At 46.5% G+C, this 17,732-nt stretch overlaps 1 protein-coding gene across 2 annotated transcripts in view; it reads left to right on the top strand.

The window, feature by feature from the left end:
• The first annotated feature begins 237 nt into the window (after positions 1 to 237).
• The window catches only part of SPINT1 (serine peptidase inhibitor, Kunitz type 1), a 37,648-nt gene continuing 20,153 nt past the window's right edge, over positions 238 to 17,732 (top strand). The window contains exon 1 of one of the 2 annotated variants that reach the window (XM_081886927.1): positions 238 to 1,998. In XM_081886927.1, coding sequence (XP_081743053.1) covers positions 1,554 to 1,998 — 445 coding nt within the window. In that variant the 5' untranslated portion in view covers positions 238 to 1,553. The remainder of the gene's footprint in view (positions 1,999 to 17,732) is intronic. The other variant, XM_081886926.1, reaches the window with a different exon arrangement.

Below are 17,732 nucleotides of genomic sequence, written 5' to 3' on the forward strand. Positions count from 1 at the left end.
GGGTTGTTAACTTGGATTGTACAGTGGTCCTATTTCTGGCATATTGCTGGGTGAGCGGGAGCCTCTCCCAGTCTCACATTGAATGTAACTGATCTGTAGAAAAGATATCATGACCTGGGGGGAAAAAGAGACCATGCACATACTTCTGTAAATCTATGAAAATCTTTAATTAAATTTGTTTGTTTTAAAAATGTATTACATAACTAGACAAAATAAATAATTCTACAGTGTATAATATTGTGCACTACAATATTGTGGTTTGAGTGCTGGACTAGGATCCAGGAGATCAGAGTTCAAATCCCCACTCAGCCCTGAAGCTCACTGGGTGACGTAGGGCCCATAATAGTCTCTCAGCCAAACCCACCTCATAGGGTTTTTGTGAGGTAAATGATGGGAGAGAATCATGTACGCCTCCTAAAGCTCCTTGGCAGATATTAAGTAAATAAATATGTTTGTTCAATGTAACACATTTCACTGTGTGGGGATATTTGAAGATTCACGGATGAAATGCCCCATGTAAGTCATATTTAGATTTTAAATCAATGGGGGAGGAAACCACAGTGGAACATCTTATTTTTATTTTTGATTGTATCCCGCCCCTCATCGATATATCTCAGGGAGGTTCACAACATAAAACGACAATATAAAATATATATGATAAAATTAAGAACAACAAACCCATAATCCCTTTCCCAGAACATCGGATGTCAATCAGCCAAAGGCTGCCGTTTTCGCCTGGCGTTTTCCACAGGGAAGAGCGGGCACTAAGAAATGGGCAGTATTTCAATTTCACATTCTCCCCCTGGCCTGAAAGGGCTTCCAAATTCTTTCAGATCTGCCCGTCCTCTTCCCTTTCACGGCAAGCGGCTGGGGGGAAAGGCGCGCCTCTAAGCATCCTCCCCTTTCCCTTCCCTCTTGCCTGTTCAAAGTAAATAGGAAGGGCTGGGTGTCCAGGCGTTGAATTTCACTTCCTGTCACCTGGAGTCTTTTGTCTCTCCCTGAGCTCTTGCTAAAGGGCGCACCTTGAAGTTCAGGCGGCGGGGAAGGAGTTAATCGGAGATCCGCGGAAGGGAAACACCCCTCTTGGGCTGCAGCGTAGCCCGTGAGTCAGTTTCACCTGAAACCAGTCGGCAGGTAGTGGAAAAAAAACCCGAAAAGGGAAACAGATCGCAGAGGTCCGAGGGAGGAAGTCGTCGCACAAAACCGAAGGGACGGCGCCCAGGGAGCCTCACTCTTCCGATCCCCGGACACGCGCCCGAGGAGGAACCGAAAGGAAGAGTCGCCGTCGCGCATCGGCACTTGGACTTTTTGGGAACAGGCGAGCCAGAGTTTAAAAAAGAAAAATCTGGAGGGGAAAGTTGTTTAAAGAAATGCTCTTTGGGCTAAAGAGCCACAAGTAGACGGGAGGGGAAACAATTCCCTTTCAGCTTTCCTAGTCGACGGCGCGGTCGACTCTCCTTGGCGAGCCCTTCTGCGCTTTACCTGCTTTCCGCCCTCGCTCGGCTGCGGAGATCCACCGCCTGCGCGGAAGAAGGGGCTCCGCCTGCGTCACGATGCTCCCCCGTCGGATTCACGTCCAGGCTGGGCTGCTGCTTCAGCTCGTCGCGACTGCCTTGGTAGCCGTCGGGCAGGAAGAGGCGGCGGAAGGAGAGTCCTTCGGAGACAGGTGCCAGGCCCATTTCACGGCCGGCTTGCCCGAGTTCGTCCTGGACACGGACGCCTCGGTGGAAAACGGAGCCACCTTCCTGTCCTCGCCGTCGGTGGAGAGGGGCCGCGACTGCGTGCGGGCCTGCTGCAAGCACCCGCAGTGCAACCTGGCCCTGGTGGAGAAGGTCCCCGGGGGGGACGAGGAAGACGGCATCCACAGCTGCTTCCTCCTCGACTGCCTCTACGAGCAGGCCTTCGTCTGCAAGTTTGCCCGGAAGGATGGCTTCCTCAACTATGTCAAGAAGGACGTGTACGAGGCCTATGTGGCCATGCGGGGGAAAGGCCATCGGGGTAAGGAGATGTATGTGTGTGGTGTGTGGTGTGGTTGGGGTGTCTTGTGGGACCTGTCGAGATTTGCCCTACTATGGACTGAAGTATTATTCCCCCCAAAAAATACTAGAATTCCAGAGAGACCCAAACAAGGCAGGTCAGGAGAAGTAGGACTTTTACTGGAGCTAGGAGCTGGTTTTTGAAAAAAAGGATTAGACCAGGGGTCGCCAACATTTAGGGGCCTTGAGTTTATTCACAAAATGGAGGAAATGTAGTAGGTAGCACAACACACACAACATTCCTCCCCCCCCCCAAAAAAAACCTGGGAATTGTAGTTCAGCCCTCTTGGGTTCAGTTCTCACCACAAACTGCAGTTCCCTGTAAGACAGGGTGATGTCTAGTTTTCATTATGATATATTACCAGCTGAGCATTGCAATATACAGTGGTACCTCGGGTTAAGTACTTAATTCGTTCTGGAGGTCTGTTCTTAACCTAAAACTGTTCTTAACCTGAAGCACCACTTTAGCTAATGGGGCCTCTTGCTGTCGCTGCGCCGCTGGAGCACGATTTCTGTTCTCATCCTGAAGCAAAGTTCTTAACCCGAGGTAATATTTCTGGGTTAGCGGAGTATGTAACCCGAGGTACCACTGTACCGATATATCACAAAGTCTGAATTAAGGATGAAACTATGTAGAAGCGAATCCAGGTTTCTTTTTTTGCCCTTTAAGTTTAATGTGTTTATACAGCTGCTGCCACCCTCAGAACCAAGTACACACCACAACCTGTTCAGTTGGCTACAGCTAAATGCTTCCTTCAAGCCTAATTTCAGCAGTGGGAGGAGCAGGCACCCTGTGGGTGTCAAGGGTGCATGTGTGCCAAGAGGTGCTACATTGAAGACCCCTGGAGTAGGCAAGTGAATTGAGTGTGGGTCTATCAATGCAGTTTTAACTACTGAGTTGAGGCCCCATGCCCAGGAGCAGTTTATACCTCTTGGGCACAAATGGCAGGAGAAAGCGACCACCTTCACGCCTTGATCATGAGTAATCAGAGGCATCTGCTGCCCCTGGAAACTGAACAGTGGAACCAGTTGACCTTGGTCTGATCTGGAAAAAGTTAATATGCTTTTGTGAGAGAGACTCTGGCCAAGCATTGTTTTGAAAATTCATAAATCCAGAATCTTCAACAGGAGGAAGGGGAAGCACATATATTACAAAGGCTGAAATCTGAGCACTTTTTCCTGGAAAAGTGCAATATTACGGGAATGTTCCATTTTGCTTTAACTATGGAACTTTTCCACATTGTGGCTTCTTGTGTGCGTATGCAAATTGTGACCATGTAAAACATCTATCCCACATCCCCATGCAACATGGATTATGATGCAGAGTAGCCCTTTAACAAAAAGAATGGTTAACTCATGGGGAAATGCCACTAAAGGCCTTTCTGCACATGTTGATCCCTAACACTACAAATGTACATGTGTACATTATTTGTGTGCTGCCTGCATATCCTTCCTCAAGACTGGGCTTTTGTTTCAGGGTGATTGCATTTTCCACCCACTAAATGTTATATTTTATAGTACTTTGCAGCCAAGGTGGCCTTTGGCTGCATACTAACTCCAGCAAGAGTGCCTTGTTCAATTTTTTAATAACTTGAGTCTTTAAAAATTCATTTTATAGCTTGCTTCAAAATTTGCATCTGTGATTTATCATTATTACTCGAGACAGTAAATTTGCACAAATGTATCTGATCATCATTGGTCAAGCACATACTATTTGAATGTTACTGATCTTATAAACATTCCTGCAAATACTGTAGCTCCTGCCCCCAAACTCACAAACAATGCAGTATTAGGCATGCAGGTGAGTATTGCCATATTTAAAAGGAAAGATGATCTGCTTGTACTATTTGATTCCTCTGTTGCCTTGCGTGCCTAGGAAACTACATCCCATTCCACAACAGTGCATCTATAGTTGTTGTGATTAGCTTCAGGTTGTGTTATGGGCAACTCCTGGATGTAGTCAGTGATGTAATTTTATCAGTTGTCACTAACTAACCAGCCTGCATGCCAGCTTGACTATCGCTTACCCCAGTGGTTTTCAGCCAGTGTGCCGTGGCACCCTGGGGTGCCTTGAATGATGGTCGGGGTGCCTCAGGCAACACTAGCCTCTATCCCTCTTTCCCTCCCTCCCTTTGATGCCCTCTCATGTCTCTGCCTCCCAAAGGCTTGCACAGCTGTTTATTGCAGCAGGCCTGGCTATAAGCTCTGCAGGTGAATGGTGCCTCTGGAAGGCACCTCTCTTTGGGGTAGGGTGCGGGGTCAGCAAGAATGGCGGCAGCAGGAGAAGAGGAGGCTGAGGGAACACTCCACAGAGGAGGATGTTCGAAAAGGGGTGAGAGGCTGCCAGCTCTGTGATCAAGGGGTGACCTAACTGGGCTCCTGAGCCCCACAGGGGTGCCGCAGTAAGAAGGTAGTTGCTTAAGGGAGCCGTGGACTCAAAAAGGTTGAAAATCTCTGACTTACCCAACAAGAATAATTCCCCTGCAACAACCCATGATGTGATGCTGTACTTCTTACACTCAGTCAAGGCTGTAGGAATGCCCTGTGTCATAACTGGTTGGACATTCCCAATGAAGCAGAGTACATGACTTGTGCAGGATTTGGACCAGGGAAACTTTGCTTCTAATCCCTACTCAGGTTCCTTGTTGTAGCGATAAATGTTTTGGCCCCATTGACTGCAGACCTGAACTTCTGGGGGAAACCCTGCCGTATTAAGGAGTATATCAGCAAATAAGAACAGTGCGTGCACAGTCTTTGAAATGGCATGCAAAGTCCTGCACTACTCTAGTAGAATCTGTAAGAAGGGATTCTACCACATTTCACTGGGGACAGAAGCACGGTTCCAGGCCATAGGGAAGATTTTGAATATGCACAACCCCAGACCTTACTCAGGTCATCTGCAGATACAATGCTGAAGGGTCAAGGGAATGTGATGTACCCATCCATGCCCATAGTCTATTATTTTTTCCTTTGGCCTAAATGTGCTTTGACTCCTGAATGTCCAGAGACTTGTGGGAGAGAAATGGGAGTTTCAGATCTTGGATTACCTAAGAGAGTTTTGAGTAAAAGCTCATTGTGCACCTATCAAAATATCTTTGCGGGTCCAAACGTTTTAAAAGTGCCGCTTTAAGCATTTAATTGCACGGAAAGATGTGCTTTCCATGAAGCATTTTTTCCATTTCTCTTCTCTAACTATTTGCGGCCTGGCAACAGAAGTATCAAAGTCTTCAAAGAAATCTAAACCTAGGGCAAGGAGTCTCATGGGGATTAGGTCTGAGCCTTCCTGGAACCTAATTGCCTCATGCTGAACCAGGAATGCTTTAATGGAGGAGAAGAATACAGTGCAAGGTCCAGTATTTGGCGGTGGAACTGCGGCTTCCTGGCATCTCAAGTTTAAAAAGGCTCAGGCAGCAGGTGGTGTGAGAAACCCTCTGCATGAAGCTCTGGAGAGCCACTGCCAAGGGTCGCATCCACAACATACATTTGAATTACTGTTATATTGTTTTGACAGTCATCGTTGAATCTTGGGGACTGTCGTTTGTTTTGGGTGCTGACCCTCACAGAACTATAGTTCCCAGGATTCCCCATGAGTGTTAAAGTGGCATAACAGTGTAATAATAATAATAATAATAATAATAATAATAATAATAATAAATATTTTATTTGTATCCTTAAAAGCAACACATTATGCATAACAACAGACATCAATTAATTAAAATACATCTTAAAATTAATTCAGACAAGTTAAAATCTGGGCAGGTGGCAATTATCAGGTTGGAATTGAGTACTTGCCAGGACCAACTGTTTCCACTGATCTTACAAGGACCTGTGAGAGGGTTGGGGGCCTCCTTTGGGCTTGTTTTATACAAAGGAAAGTAAGTCAAACTGCATCCTGCCCAAAGGCCTGGTGGAACAGCTCAGTCTTTAAATATATAGCAAGGAGGTGATCAAAGCTGGGCTAGAAAGATCAATGGGCAAAGGTTTGATCTGATGTAAGGCAACTTCCTATGTTTGTATAGGAGGTCTCAGCTCCAATTTACCAGTTGGATGTTCCAATTTACTGTAAAAGCATAAATAAAACATTAAAAAAGGAGGTCTTGGCACAGCTAGGAAGACCTTTTATTTTTGCTTCCTCTTCTGTTCGGAAAGTTTCATGCTTTTCTGTTACTGGAAAGAGGAGGATAACATGATAGTGATGTCGGGTATATTTGAAGGATTTTGTTGTGTGTGCATAGTGCCATCAATAACAGGTCTTGTTTGTGGGCTTTTCATAGGCATCTTGTTATCTGCTGTGAGAACAGGATGTCGGACTAGGTGGGCCTGATCCAGCACACTCTTCTGATGTTCCTGAACAATCCACCACATTTTTTAAAAATGTAGCTGTTGTAGCTGATGATATATATACAGTATATGAAAACACTAGTTTCCTACTTTTTATACTTTATGCTAGGCATGGCAAATACATGGGCATGGATGGTTTTGAAAGCTGTGAGAGCAATTTGCCCTGCACTCATTACACATTTCCCTGTTCAAAATTGCTGCAGGATTTCTGAATAGTAACCAAAGCAAATTTAATGCTTTATCTGTTAGTGGGGGCAGTTCCAAAAAAAGTAAGGAATGTAGATGTTTGTGTAAATAGACCCTGTCAGTATACTGAAATGTGTGTGTGTGTGTGTGTTAGGAAAATGTTTGACGTTATTGAAGCTTAACCTCCACCACCCAATTATTATAAGGGAGCTGAAAAACTGTTTCAAGCCAGGAGATGGGAAGATTGGTGAACAATAAACTAGCTCACAAAAATTGAATGAGTTGGAGACTGTACGCAGTAATACCAATTTGGCTTTCTCCTGTATAAACTTCCCCTTGTGTTGAGGGCATATTCTGAGGCGCCATCTCTGAGTGACTATCATAGACGGCTCCTGGCATCTCCAGATTATGGAATGCCTTTCTGGGAAGGTTTGCTTGGTGCCTGTTCTTCATTTTGACCCAGGATTGTAAATTCTATCCAGATGGGCTTTTGGAGATAAGCTAAATGCTTATTCTTTTGTCTACTCCAGCTTTAATTTGCTTCTTTCCTGCTTTGTTTTTGTGTGTGGCTTTAAAAATCTCCACGTTTATGTTTGCTGGGGGCTGATTTGTGGGACTGAGATATTTGAAAATGAAATACAATTGAAGCCGCTGACAAGGAGTGGTGGTGGGATCTGAGCCAGAAAACAAATGTATTCTGTAGATATGACATATGAACTAGGTCAGGAGGTGGGGAATCCCGTGGGGAATGGATGGCTTGTTTGAACAGGACAAGTGAGTGCATCATTTCCGTTGGGTGCCCGGGAAGAGTGAGGTTACTATAGGTGTGTTTCTAGGAGACCGGATTAACAAAGCCCCTGAGCAGTGAGGTGACTTACCTACCTGGCAGATACTTTTTCGTTTACGTCACTTTCTCTCCATGACCTGCTTGAGACTTCTGCTGCACTGGAGGGAATGTAAGAGACAAAACACAGAAGTTTGCCTCCAGTCTGTGCATATCATTAAAACTTAGTTTTGGCAGGCAAGGCTGTGTGGTTGTCTGACTTAGGCAATGCATATGACCCCACCCAAAGAGTAAGGAACAAAGACCGCTGAGAATGTGTAGAATAGCATCCCGGTCGTAATGAACCCTGCATGCAGTCTCAAGAGGAACAGGTCAGATATACATGTTGTCCACTTCGCTTGATCAGTTCTCCAAGCTTTTTCTCTGGATGTGTTTAGGTTATTGTAAATGTGAAGGGATATGTAGAGTCAAAAAGGGAGAGGGAACAGCAAAAATGTAGGAGAGTTGACTGTTCAAATGATACAGTTTAGCACAGTGTTTCTCAAACTTGGGTCTCCATAGTGTCCAATTCCCATAATCCCTAGCTAGCAGGACCAGTGGTCAAGGATGATGGGAGTTGTAGTCCAACAACAGCTGGAGACCCCAGTTTGAGAAACACTGGTTTAGCAGCTTTGCACCCCTGCAGCATGCAGTGCATAAGTAATGTGTGCCTAGCTCTCACATTATTAGCCCAAAGAGCAATATAGCGGTCAGAATTGCAGTAGTAAATAAGCTACATGGGTAATGGAGGAGGCTAGGCCAGAATATAAATCAAATATGACCTGAAGGATAGCTCAGTCAGTAGAGCAGGAGACTCTTAATCTCAGAGTCATGGGTTCAAGCCCCACGTTGGCCAAGAGATTGCTGTATTGCAGGGGGTTGGACTAGATGACACTTGGGTCCCTTCCAACTCTACGATTCTCTGTTTTTATGTGTTCTCCAGATGGTACTGTGCTCCTAGAGCAGTGTTTCCCAACCGGTGTTCCGCGGCACACTAGTGTGCCGCCGGACGTTGCCTAGTGTGCCGTGGGAGGGAGGCGGGCGAGTCGGGCTAATCCTCCGACGAGCTCCACCTCCAGACCCATTGCTCAAATCCTTTAACCCAGGAGGGCGGGGGGGGGGGAGAAAGAGAAAAAAGAAAGGGTGGGAAAAAAGAAGAGGAAGAGAAAAAATTTTTAAAAAAAAGGAAAGAGAGGGAAAAAAGCGAGGGATGGAGGAAGGGAAATAAACAGAAGGGGAGGACAATGAAGAGGGGCGGGGCTTGGCAGGCAGCAGATAACTGGGGAGGGGGGCGCGGCTGGCGGCGGCTCAAGGCAGGAAGGGAGGAGCTGCCTCGCGGAGAGTCTTGGGCTGCAGAGATTTCCCGATCAGGAGCGCGGGAGGCCACGCCGTGGATGGGAATCTCCTCCTCCTCTTCCTCCTCCAGGAGAGAGGGTGGTCCGCCCCACCGAGTCGGGCGTGCTCAAGCGTGGGAGCCTATAGTTAGAGCTCAGCTCCTTTTCTTGCCTTCCCCGCCCCCCCACGGAGCACATTTTCCTCGCCCCCCCAACCCCCGCATGTAGAATAGAAGCCCTCCAGCCTCCACGGTGCACAAACTCTCCCCTCTGCAACGAAGCGCTTTGTTGCATTTCTTTGGTGAGGTTTTTAGGCAGTCTTGGTGCACCTTAAATCAGCGCTAATTGCGCCTGGACGCAGTATTTACTTCCGAGTAGGCCCCCTTCTCCCCCCCCCCCCCGGTAGCACCTGACGTTGCTATTCGTATCATCAGGTTTGTTTGTTGATAATTTAATTGTTTTAAAAGCATCATGCTAAAGAGCTCTCTCCCACCCCCAGACCCTTGGGCAAAACAGAAACACACACATACACAAACACAGAGATTGAGCCCTGCAGGTTTTATGAAATGAATGGATTCTGAATGCCTGTTTCAGTGGCTTGTCTGCCTTAGGCTGCTGGGCCAGACACCTGTTACACGGTGCAGTCCGTAAGCTGTGAGCGCTGCTACCTGCCGCCGAGACCACGTAATGACAGTCTTGAAAGACCTACATTGGCTCCCAGTACCTTTCCGAGCACAATTCAAAGTGTTGGTGCTGACCTTTAAAGCCCTAAGCGGTTTTGGTCCAGTATACCTGAAGTAGCGTCTCCGCCACCATCGTTCAGCCCAGACACTGAGATCCAGTGCCAAGGGCCTTCTGACAATTCCCTCACTGTGAAAAGTGAGGTTACAGGGAACGAGGCAGAGGGCCTTCTCAGTAGTGGCGCCCGCCCTGTGGAATGCCCTCCCATCAGACATCAAAGAGATAACCATTACCTTCTATGCTGTTACTATTTTTTTATTTTTTTTTACATAAGTAAAAAGTGGCCTTTCCCCCTCTGTCATGGTGGTGTGCCTCGAGATTTTTTTCATGAAACAAGTGTGCCTTTGCCCAAAAAAGGTTGGGAAACACTGTCCTAGAGTAGGGATGGAAATGTGTAGCCCTCTAGATGCTGCTGGACTGCAATAGTCACCGTCCATGATCATTGGTCATGTTGCAGAGAACCAATGTCCCCACTGTGGAAAGACGTGTGGGTCCAGAATTGGCCTCCACAGTCACTTACAAACTCACTGTTAAAACTGTGTTTATGGAAGACAATCTTACTCGGCTACAAGTGATCGCCAAAGAAGAAGATGACTGTGCTCCCAGAGTAGGGATGGAAACCTGTAGCCCTCTAGATGCTGCAATAGTCATCATCTATGACCATTGGCGATGTTGGCTGCTGCTGGTGATGGGGGCTGGTTTCCAACATCTGGAGGGCCACAGATCCTCTCCTCTGTGCTGGTGGATCATTGGGTTGGATTGAGACCTGTGGGAGCTGACTTCAGAAATGCATCGGGGCAGGGTTCCTTTCTTGCATCCTCAGTTCCCCATCAATAAAATGGGAACACGGCTGCTGCTAGGATAAATCTGATCATGACTGCAAAGCTTTTGGAGCCCTAAAGAGTACCTTAGAGATAATTTCTAAGAATTGGTACATGCCACTTCCCAAAGTGTTAGTCTGGCGAAACATGAAGGGTAATAATGGGCAAATTCAATAATGTCAAAATAAGGATGGGCAGTTGGGCCATGCTACTTCCTCTTTGTCATCCTATAGGCCAAATGCCCCAACTGGTATGTCCAGTATAATTCCAGTATGATTTCTCCAGAGCCTTGCCCAGTTATGGTGGCCACCTTCACCCTCTTGTACAGCCTCGTGATGATCAGCTCACCAAGCACTGCCAATACGGTCACATTGGTTTTTATTTGTTAGCTGTCAAATGCAACCACAGCAAACACAACTGAGGTTGCAACGTAACATTGCCATGCTCTTCCTTATCCAACAGCCCAAGCTCGATATGTGCCTTGGCTCACATGGGTGGCCTGTTAATTTCTGTAGAAGCTCTGTTCCATCCCACAGAACAGAGTGAGGAACCTGTGGCCCCTCCAGAGATTGTTGGACTAGAACTCCCTTCATCCCTCATCACCATTCTGGCTGGGGCTGATGGGAGTTGGAATCCAACATCCTCTGGAAAGCCCATAGGCTCCCCTTCCCTACTGAAATAGATTTGCTTCCTTCACTAAGATTAGCCTTCTTCCCTCTCTTGTGGTCCAGGTGAAAGATCTATGATGATTCTTTTGATCAGCACACATAAGATTTTATATACCAGAATAAAAATGGAATATACGCTCAGATGTGCAAAAACAGCTCTGGGGTGAAAAAAAGGGGGGAGACATTAGCTCAGTTGGTAGTTAGAGCATGGTGCTGATAATGGCAAGGTTGCATGTTTGGTCCCCGTATGGGACAACTGACAACTGCATATTCCTGCATTGTAGAGGGTTAGACTAGATGATCCTCAGGGTCCCTTCCAACTCTGCGAATCTATGATTCTATGTGCCTAAACACACTTTGCTCAAATGAGAAAACTGCTTTTAGGAATAGATGGGTATTTGAGTACTTGTTTGCTGACCGCTTTAAAAAAAATAGTCAAAAGAAGATGATACATGATTGTGCTGAAGCTGAGCAAGGATAGAAATAAAAGCATTTTGTCTGGAATCTTTATAGATGGAATAATATGCCAAAGACTCTTCTCCTTGTAATTCTTGAGCAATTCTGGCGCCCTCTCAGTTCTTGCCACTTGTTTTGGCTGTTAAGGATTGTTTTTGTTAAGGATTGTTTTGGCTGCTAAGAATAAAGGAATAATGCTGTTCATCATAAACTGTATTCTTGGGTGCCTGCTGTTTGACTCTTTAGCGATGCTGCTGCGCTCGTTCTGTTTTCTCCATAAAATGGGAATCCTGTGTTTTCCTTATGTGGAAGGGCAGGACCCAAAGATGTTTACTGGCAACAATCTAGAGCCTGCTATTTAAGTTATGACTTCATAGGTTTATTCTGGGTCTAGGCAAACCAGTTCAGTGGGAGTGGAATAATAACCTCCTCAAACTTTTGCCTATGTTTAGAACAGCAACTTCTCCTAATACTGCGAAATACTTGCAAACACAGCCTGCCTCCAGTTTTTCAGTTTATTGGGTGGGAAGAAGTGTCTCCAGAACTGTCACCACCCCAGAAGCAACTGCTGGTGACTTTTGGACTTTGATCCTAGGCACTTGCATGCAGGGAAGTGGCTTTTATTGAGAGAGATGGGGATTTCCTTCCAAGGTGTTTTTGCAGTGGAGCCCAGCAATTCGCCATTTGTTTTCCCAACAGACTTTGCCATCCAGCCTAACCTACCTTGCAGGGTTGTTGTAAAGTACTTTAGCCCCTTCACATTTACCAGAAGAATAAATGGTGGGACACAGAAATTCCTCTTTCCTTTTGATTGCTTGCACCCGTTAGTAGCAGTTGTGAATGTTGCTGGACAAAAGTGTGAATCCTGGATTGGTCTGGATTTAATTTTGATTTAGCAAAACTCACTAGGCCTGGGCGATATATCAATATACAGTGGTACCTCGGGTTACATACGCTTCAGGTTACAGACTCCGTATTGAAGAACTTTGCTTCAAGGTGAGAATAGATATCGCGCTCCGGCGGTGCAGCGGCAGCGGGAGGCCCATTTGCGAAAGTGGTGCTTCAGGTTAAGAACAGTTTCAGGTTAAGAACAGACCTCCAGAACGAATTAAGTTCTTAACCTGAGGTACCACTGTATAGCCCAGGACCAGTATGAGGAGCAGACCGCGATGTCGGCTTCACTCACCAGTATATCGCTGGTGAAACCACCCCCACTCCTGAGTCCCTCTGCTAGTGACTTCCTCTAGCGAGTGTTGCTCTACCCCAGGGGTTGGCAAAGTTTTTGTGGCTTGGCCCGGTTCACAGTCCCACAGACGCCGCAGTGGGCCGGAGTGTGTGTGTGCGTGCTTGCACACATGCACAAAGGCTATTTCCGGTGCTCCTTCTGGTGCGGAGGAGGCGTGTGCAGCTTCCCATTGGCTGCAGGACCTTCCTGCAGCCAATGGGAAGCTGGTCAGTGTCACGGAAGGCAGTCCCCGCTCTACTCTGTGCCAGTTTAGCGTGGTGCATGGGAGCCGACCGAGTGGGCAGCAGGGTTCCCTGAGCGGGCGGCAGGGGTCCATGGGCTGGTTAAACGACCACCATGGGCCGCTTGTGGCCCATGGGCCTTAGGTTGCTGACCCCTGCTCTACCCTCATACTGTGCAGAGGGAGAAAAAAGCTACACCGATGAAGCGCCCATACAGCTTGTTCCCCCCACTGCATCTTTTAACTGCTCAGCTGAGGAGTGTGCGGTTGCTGCTCCCCTCAGAGTCCCCCAGCCTGGCACTGGCTCCAGGCAAGGGATCCCCGCTGGTCTCCCTGCTCATCTGCAAGCTGGGGGAACACCAGGGATGGCTCAACTGGTGGTGGGGAGCCCTCCTGTGCCCCAGCTGAGCTGTAAAAACAAGCTGCCTTGTCCCAGCCCGCTAGGCGCTGGGGTGAAAATGTCTCAGCTCCTGCTGTGGCAATTTCACCCAGTGCCTCGCAGCCAGTGCAGCTTGTTTGTTCAATATCGCGGTATATCGCCAGACCACAATGTTTGGCTGGTGATATACTGCGATGCTTCAAAGCTGATATCGCCCAGCCCTAACCCTCACCGTGACATAGTTGGCTGCTGCTTTAGATTAATATGAAGTGTTCTGATACCTTTGCCAGTGTTTTTAAAGCCACTCATTGCGATGGCACAGAACTCATACTGGCCAACATCACTTTCACAGCAGTCAAAAAAAATTCAGTGTCATCTGGCCTCTGAATTTCTTTGGATTTGCTGAAGAGAATGTGATACTGTTTGCCTTAAAACAAGGGAAACGAAACCCCTGAAAATCCAAAGTGGTACAGACTAAACAGAGTTGCAGTGCTTAGAGTCGGAAGGTATTTGTCATGTATACAGTGCTAAAGAAAGTACGAACAACTGGACGATGCTGAACTTTGATCTGTGTTTATGATAGGCAAATGCTTACTTGAATCAAAGTTCGCAGATAAAGGAAGTTAGACCAGGATTATGTATCTAGGCGAGGTTAGTTTTTGTATAGTGTAGGTCATGATAAAGAGAGAAAGGACTTCGTTGAAACTCTGGTGTTGAAAGAGGCTGCATCTCCAGGGCCAGAGTACATGTTGATGCAGAAGGCCCAGTTTGACTCTCCAGCTAAAAGGATCTTGGATAGCAGAACTGGAAAAGCCAGAGACTTCAGAATATTGCTGCGTCTCAGAGCAAAAACCAAGCTGGTTCAAATGTTCTCATCTGTAAAGGGGTTTGCCAGTGGCGTCTTGGCTACAGATTTTACCCAGTCTAACTGTTTTGGATCCTTTCCCCCCCACAATCTTGGGAATTATAGTTCTGGGATCAAACCAGGGCTCTTTCATGGAATTGATTCTTGCTACAAAAGCAACAACTGCTTTCTGTTCTGGACATTAACTGGTCCTAATAACAGAGCCAGTGTGGTGTAGTAGTTAAGAGCGGTAGTCTCGTAATCTGGGGAACTGGGTTCGCTTCCCCGCTCCTCCACATGCAGCTGCTGGGTGACCTTGGGCCAGTCACACTTCTTTGAAGTCTCTCAGCCCCGCTCACCTCACAGAGTGTTTGTTGTGGGGGAGGAAGGGAAAGGAGAATGTTAGCCGCTTTGAGACTCCTTAAAAGGGAGTGAAAGGCGGGATATCAAATCCAAACTACTACTCCTCCTCCTCCTCCTCCTCTTCTTCTTCTTCTTCTTCTTCTTCTTCTTCTTTATTATTCCCACTGACTGACTCTACATACTCCTCCCTGGACTTATACAACTACCAAAATCTTGATCTAAGCTTGTACTGTAGTACAAATATGTCCTTTAGTTCATTTAATTTCCGTGTTGGGGGAAAAAAGTTCCAGGTCGAGCAAAGGTCCAAGTGTGGTTTCTGTGTGCTTGTTGTCTTTCTCTATAAAGGTGAATGGCTCAGGCTTGAATGCTTTAATCTCTTAAAGACCAGACTCACCTTTAGAATCTGTCTTCTCTTTTCAAATAGGAATTTTATTGGTATGTGTTTTGTTTGTTTTTCTTCATGTGTACCTTGAGTGAAATCTTTTGTCTGGAATAAAGTAGGCAAGTCCTGTTGAGGCAGATTCCAGGGATGGCTGCAACACAATACAATGTGCAGCAGGGCTTGCGGAGTTTTGAAACTGAGCTACAGATGAGGCCTACAGGAGTCCTCCTTGCTGGTCAAAATTCCTTTTTTCCCCATTCCCTCTTCTCCTCTCAGTTTCCCATTTTTCCCCCCTTCCAACACTCAGACAGCAAGCATTTCATGGCCACTAATAAGCATGCTCAGCCATAGCTGTTTTGAGGGTTATGCCATGGTCTGGGTTGACTCTCTCTTTTTTTGGTACTTTTGCAAACCTAGAGGTTCTCCCAAGCCTGCTGAGATTTACGGGTATATGATTAGAAAAGGTCTGTGGAACTTTATTTCAATATATGATCACAACATCGAGACTTTTACATGCACAAAGAAGGAAAAATTCATCATTGTCTACAGTGGAGGAATGGTTGTTAGAATTACTGGACTTGGCTGAGATAGTGAAATTGACGTTTAATCAGAGAAAAACCATAGTCAACATTTACTAAAGATTGGAAACTTTCTATGGGTTTTTTGCATGAAAAAGTAAATGTACTTATGATATCTCGGTTTGAGGATTGAAGATAATGTTAGTTTATAAAAGGTGGATTTGTTGAGTGTTCTCTTGGAGCCCATGTGTTGAACAATTCTCTCTATATAGCTGACAGATAAAGAATCAGAAGTTCTCTTTTCTATTTCTCTCTATTTCCCTCTTTTTCTTTTACCCCATTCATTTTTTCTTCTGTTTCTGCTCTGTTTTATTTAGATTAGTGTTTTAGTCTTGATAAAAATATATCCGATATTGATCTTTATTTTCCCCCCTATTTCAATAAAAGGAAAGAACCTTCAAGATACTTGAAAACAAAAACAGATTTCCTGTTTTAATTGCTTGGCCTGAGCAGCCTCCTGGCCTAGGTAGAGTTGGCACAACAGATCACCTTCTTCCTGTGGTCAGGGCAAGGTGCAGTTGGGGACTTCAGCTGGAGGGCCCAGGTGCTGCTAACAGTGCAAGAATAAAATTTTATTTTAAACACCTTGGAGGAAGGTTGAAGTTCTACAGTAAATGAAACTGACCCAGATATAGTCCTCTTTGAGAGCAACTATGTGCCATATGCATGAACTAGAGAGGCATAATGTCAGTGATACAAATGAATGATGGCTTCCAACCTGGGCATGTATCAGTGGTGCTCTGAAAGAGACAAGATCTCACTATCACGCCCCACATCAGGCAATTGCTTAAGCACACACCCTATCTAGAGCTTGGATAGATATATTTTCTAGCCCTGGTTTTAGTGTGGAGATTAGCAGGCCCCCCCCCAGGTGTAAATCACTGGAACTAGGTTCTGACATGTCTCAGGTGGGCGCCATAGCCATCCTAAGAGAACGAGGGAAGTGTTCATGGTGAGTTCTGGCACCTCTTTTTCTAGAAAAATAGCACTGAAGATTAGGAAGTGTGCTCACACTTGTTTTGCAGTGAAGTACTCCCTGGAGCAATTATAAACCTTCCTGGGATGTTTCTGGAAGGAGTACTTCACTGTGAGACATACGGTTTATGTAATCAGATGCCAAGTAAGTGCACTTGTCATGGTGATATCCTAGTAAAAACCTACGGGGACTTTGATGTGATCCTAACCATATAAAAAGGGCCTGGGTCCTCTATGATCAAAGTTACTTACAAACTTACAAAGTTCACGGAGAGGCTCCATCCGTGTGAAGTGGAATTGTGGGGCCACTCAGGACGATGCCATATTGGTTGCTCGGGGGGGCAATAAGGGTGAGAATGGTAAATTATTCCAATAGCTGTTTCCGAGCAACCTGCGTGATATTTCGTGGCTCGATTATTGGCATGCAAAAACCACAAACCAGGAGAAGCCACACAGCCATTTCTGCAGATACAGGAGCCCATTTGCTGTAAATAGGCCTTATGTACTGTTCCGTGCATTGCGGAGCCAAAAATCCAAACCCAACGAAACGTGGTGACACAGATGGGATGGTCGCTATTGGGGGGCAAAACCCAAGCGATGCCGGTCTGACGAGGGCATCCTTCAAAGCCAGGTTCATTTCCCAGACAAGAGGCGGCAAAACTGTAACGATAAGTGGTAGAAACGGTGGCTTCCCAGGGGGAAGGGGGGCCAACGCGATAGGGTTGAAGATGGCCTTTCAACGTGCCAGGAAACACTGGAACCGCTGTGGAAGGTGACGTAATCCAGGGCACATCAATATGGCGATGTCTCCAACTGCAATGTGGGTTGAGGTCAGGTGAGAGGTCATCACCGGCAAACAGCGTAAAATACGGTTTCAAGGTGCTGGTGTCTCCTCGGGCGAAGACGAGGCAACAGAAGAGCGCCAAGGTCGAACGCAGCGGGCTGGAACCCATCGGGGAACTCCGTCTACGTCAATTGCCGCAAACCCGCGACCCCAGGAAATCAAGGAAGTTGGACCCTTCCACTGTGGATCTGGAAGCAACCTGTAAGACACTAAAGGGCGTTGCAATACTTCTTCCTTCCAGAAATGAAGTTCAGCAGGCGTAAAATTCCTGTTGCCAAATAACCAGGGTGACCAATATGTGATCTAAGATGTGCTTCAGAAAATTGACAAGTCCTGGCCTGTATCAAAGATGGGGCACTTTGTGCTGGAGTGACATTGCTGTGCGGTAGATCTGCACTGCGCACGAAAATGGTCCACTTTGCCACATCCAAAGCAGGTTTTATCCTTTGCAGGATTTTTGGACACGGTGGAGGACAGAGCTGCGGCTAGCAAGCG

The sequence above is a fragment of the Podarcis melisellensis genome (assembly GCF_964234715.1).
Source record: "Podarcis melisellensis genome assembly, chromosome: 1".
NCBI classification, from domain to species: Eukaryota; Metazoa; Chordata; class Lepidosauria; order Squamata; family Lacertidae; genus Podarcis; species Podarcis melisellensis.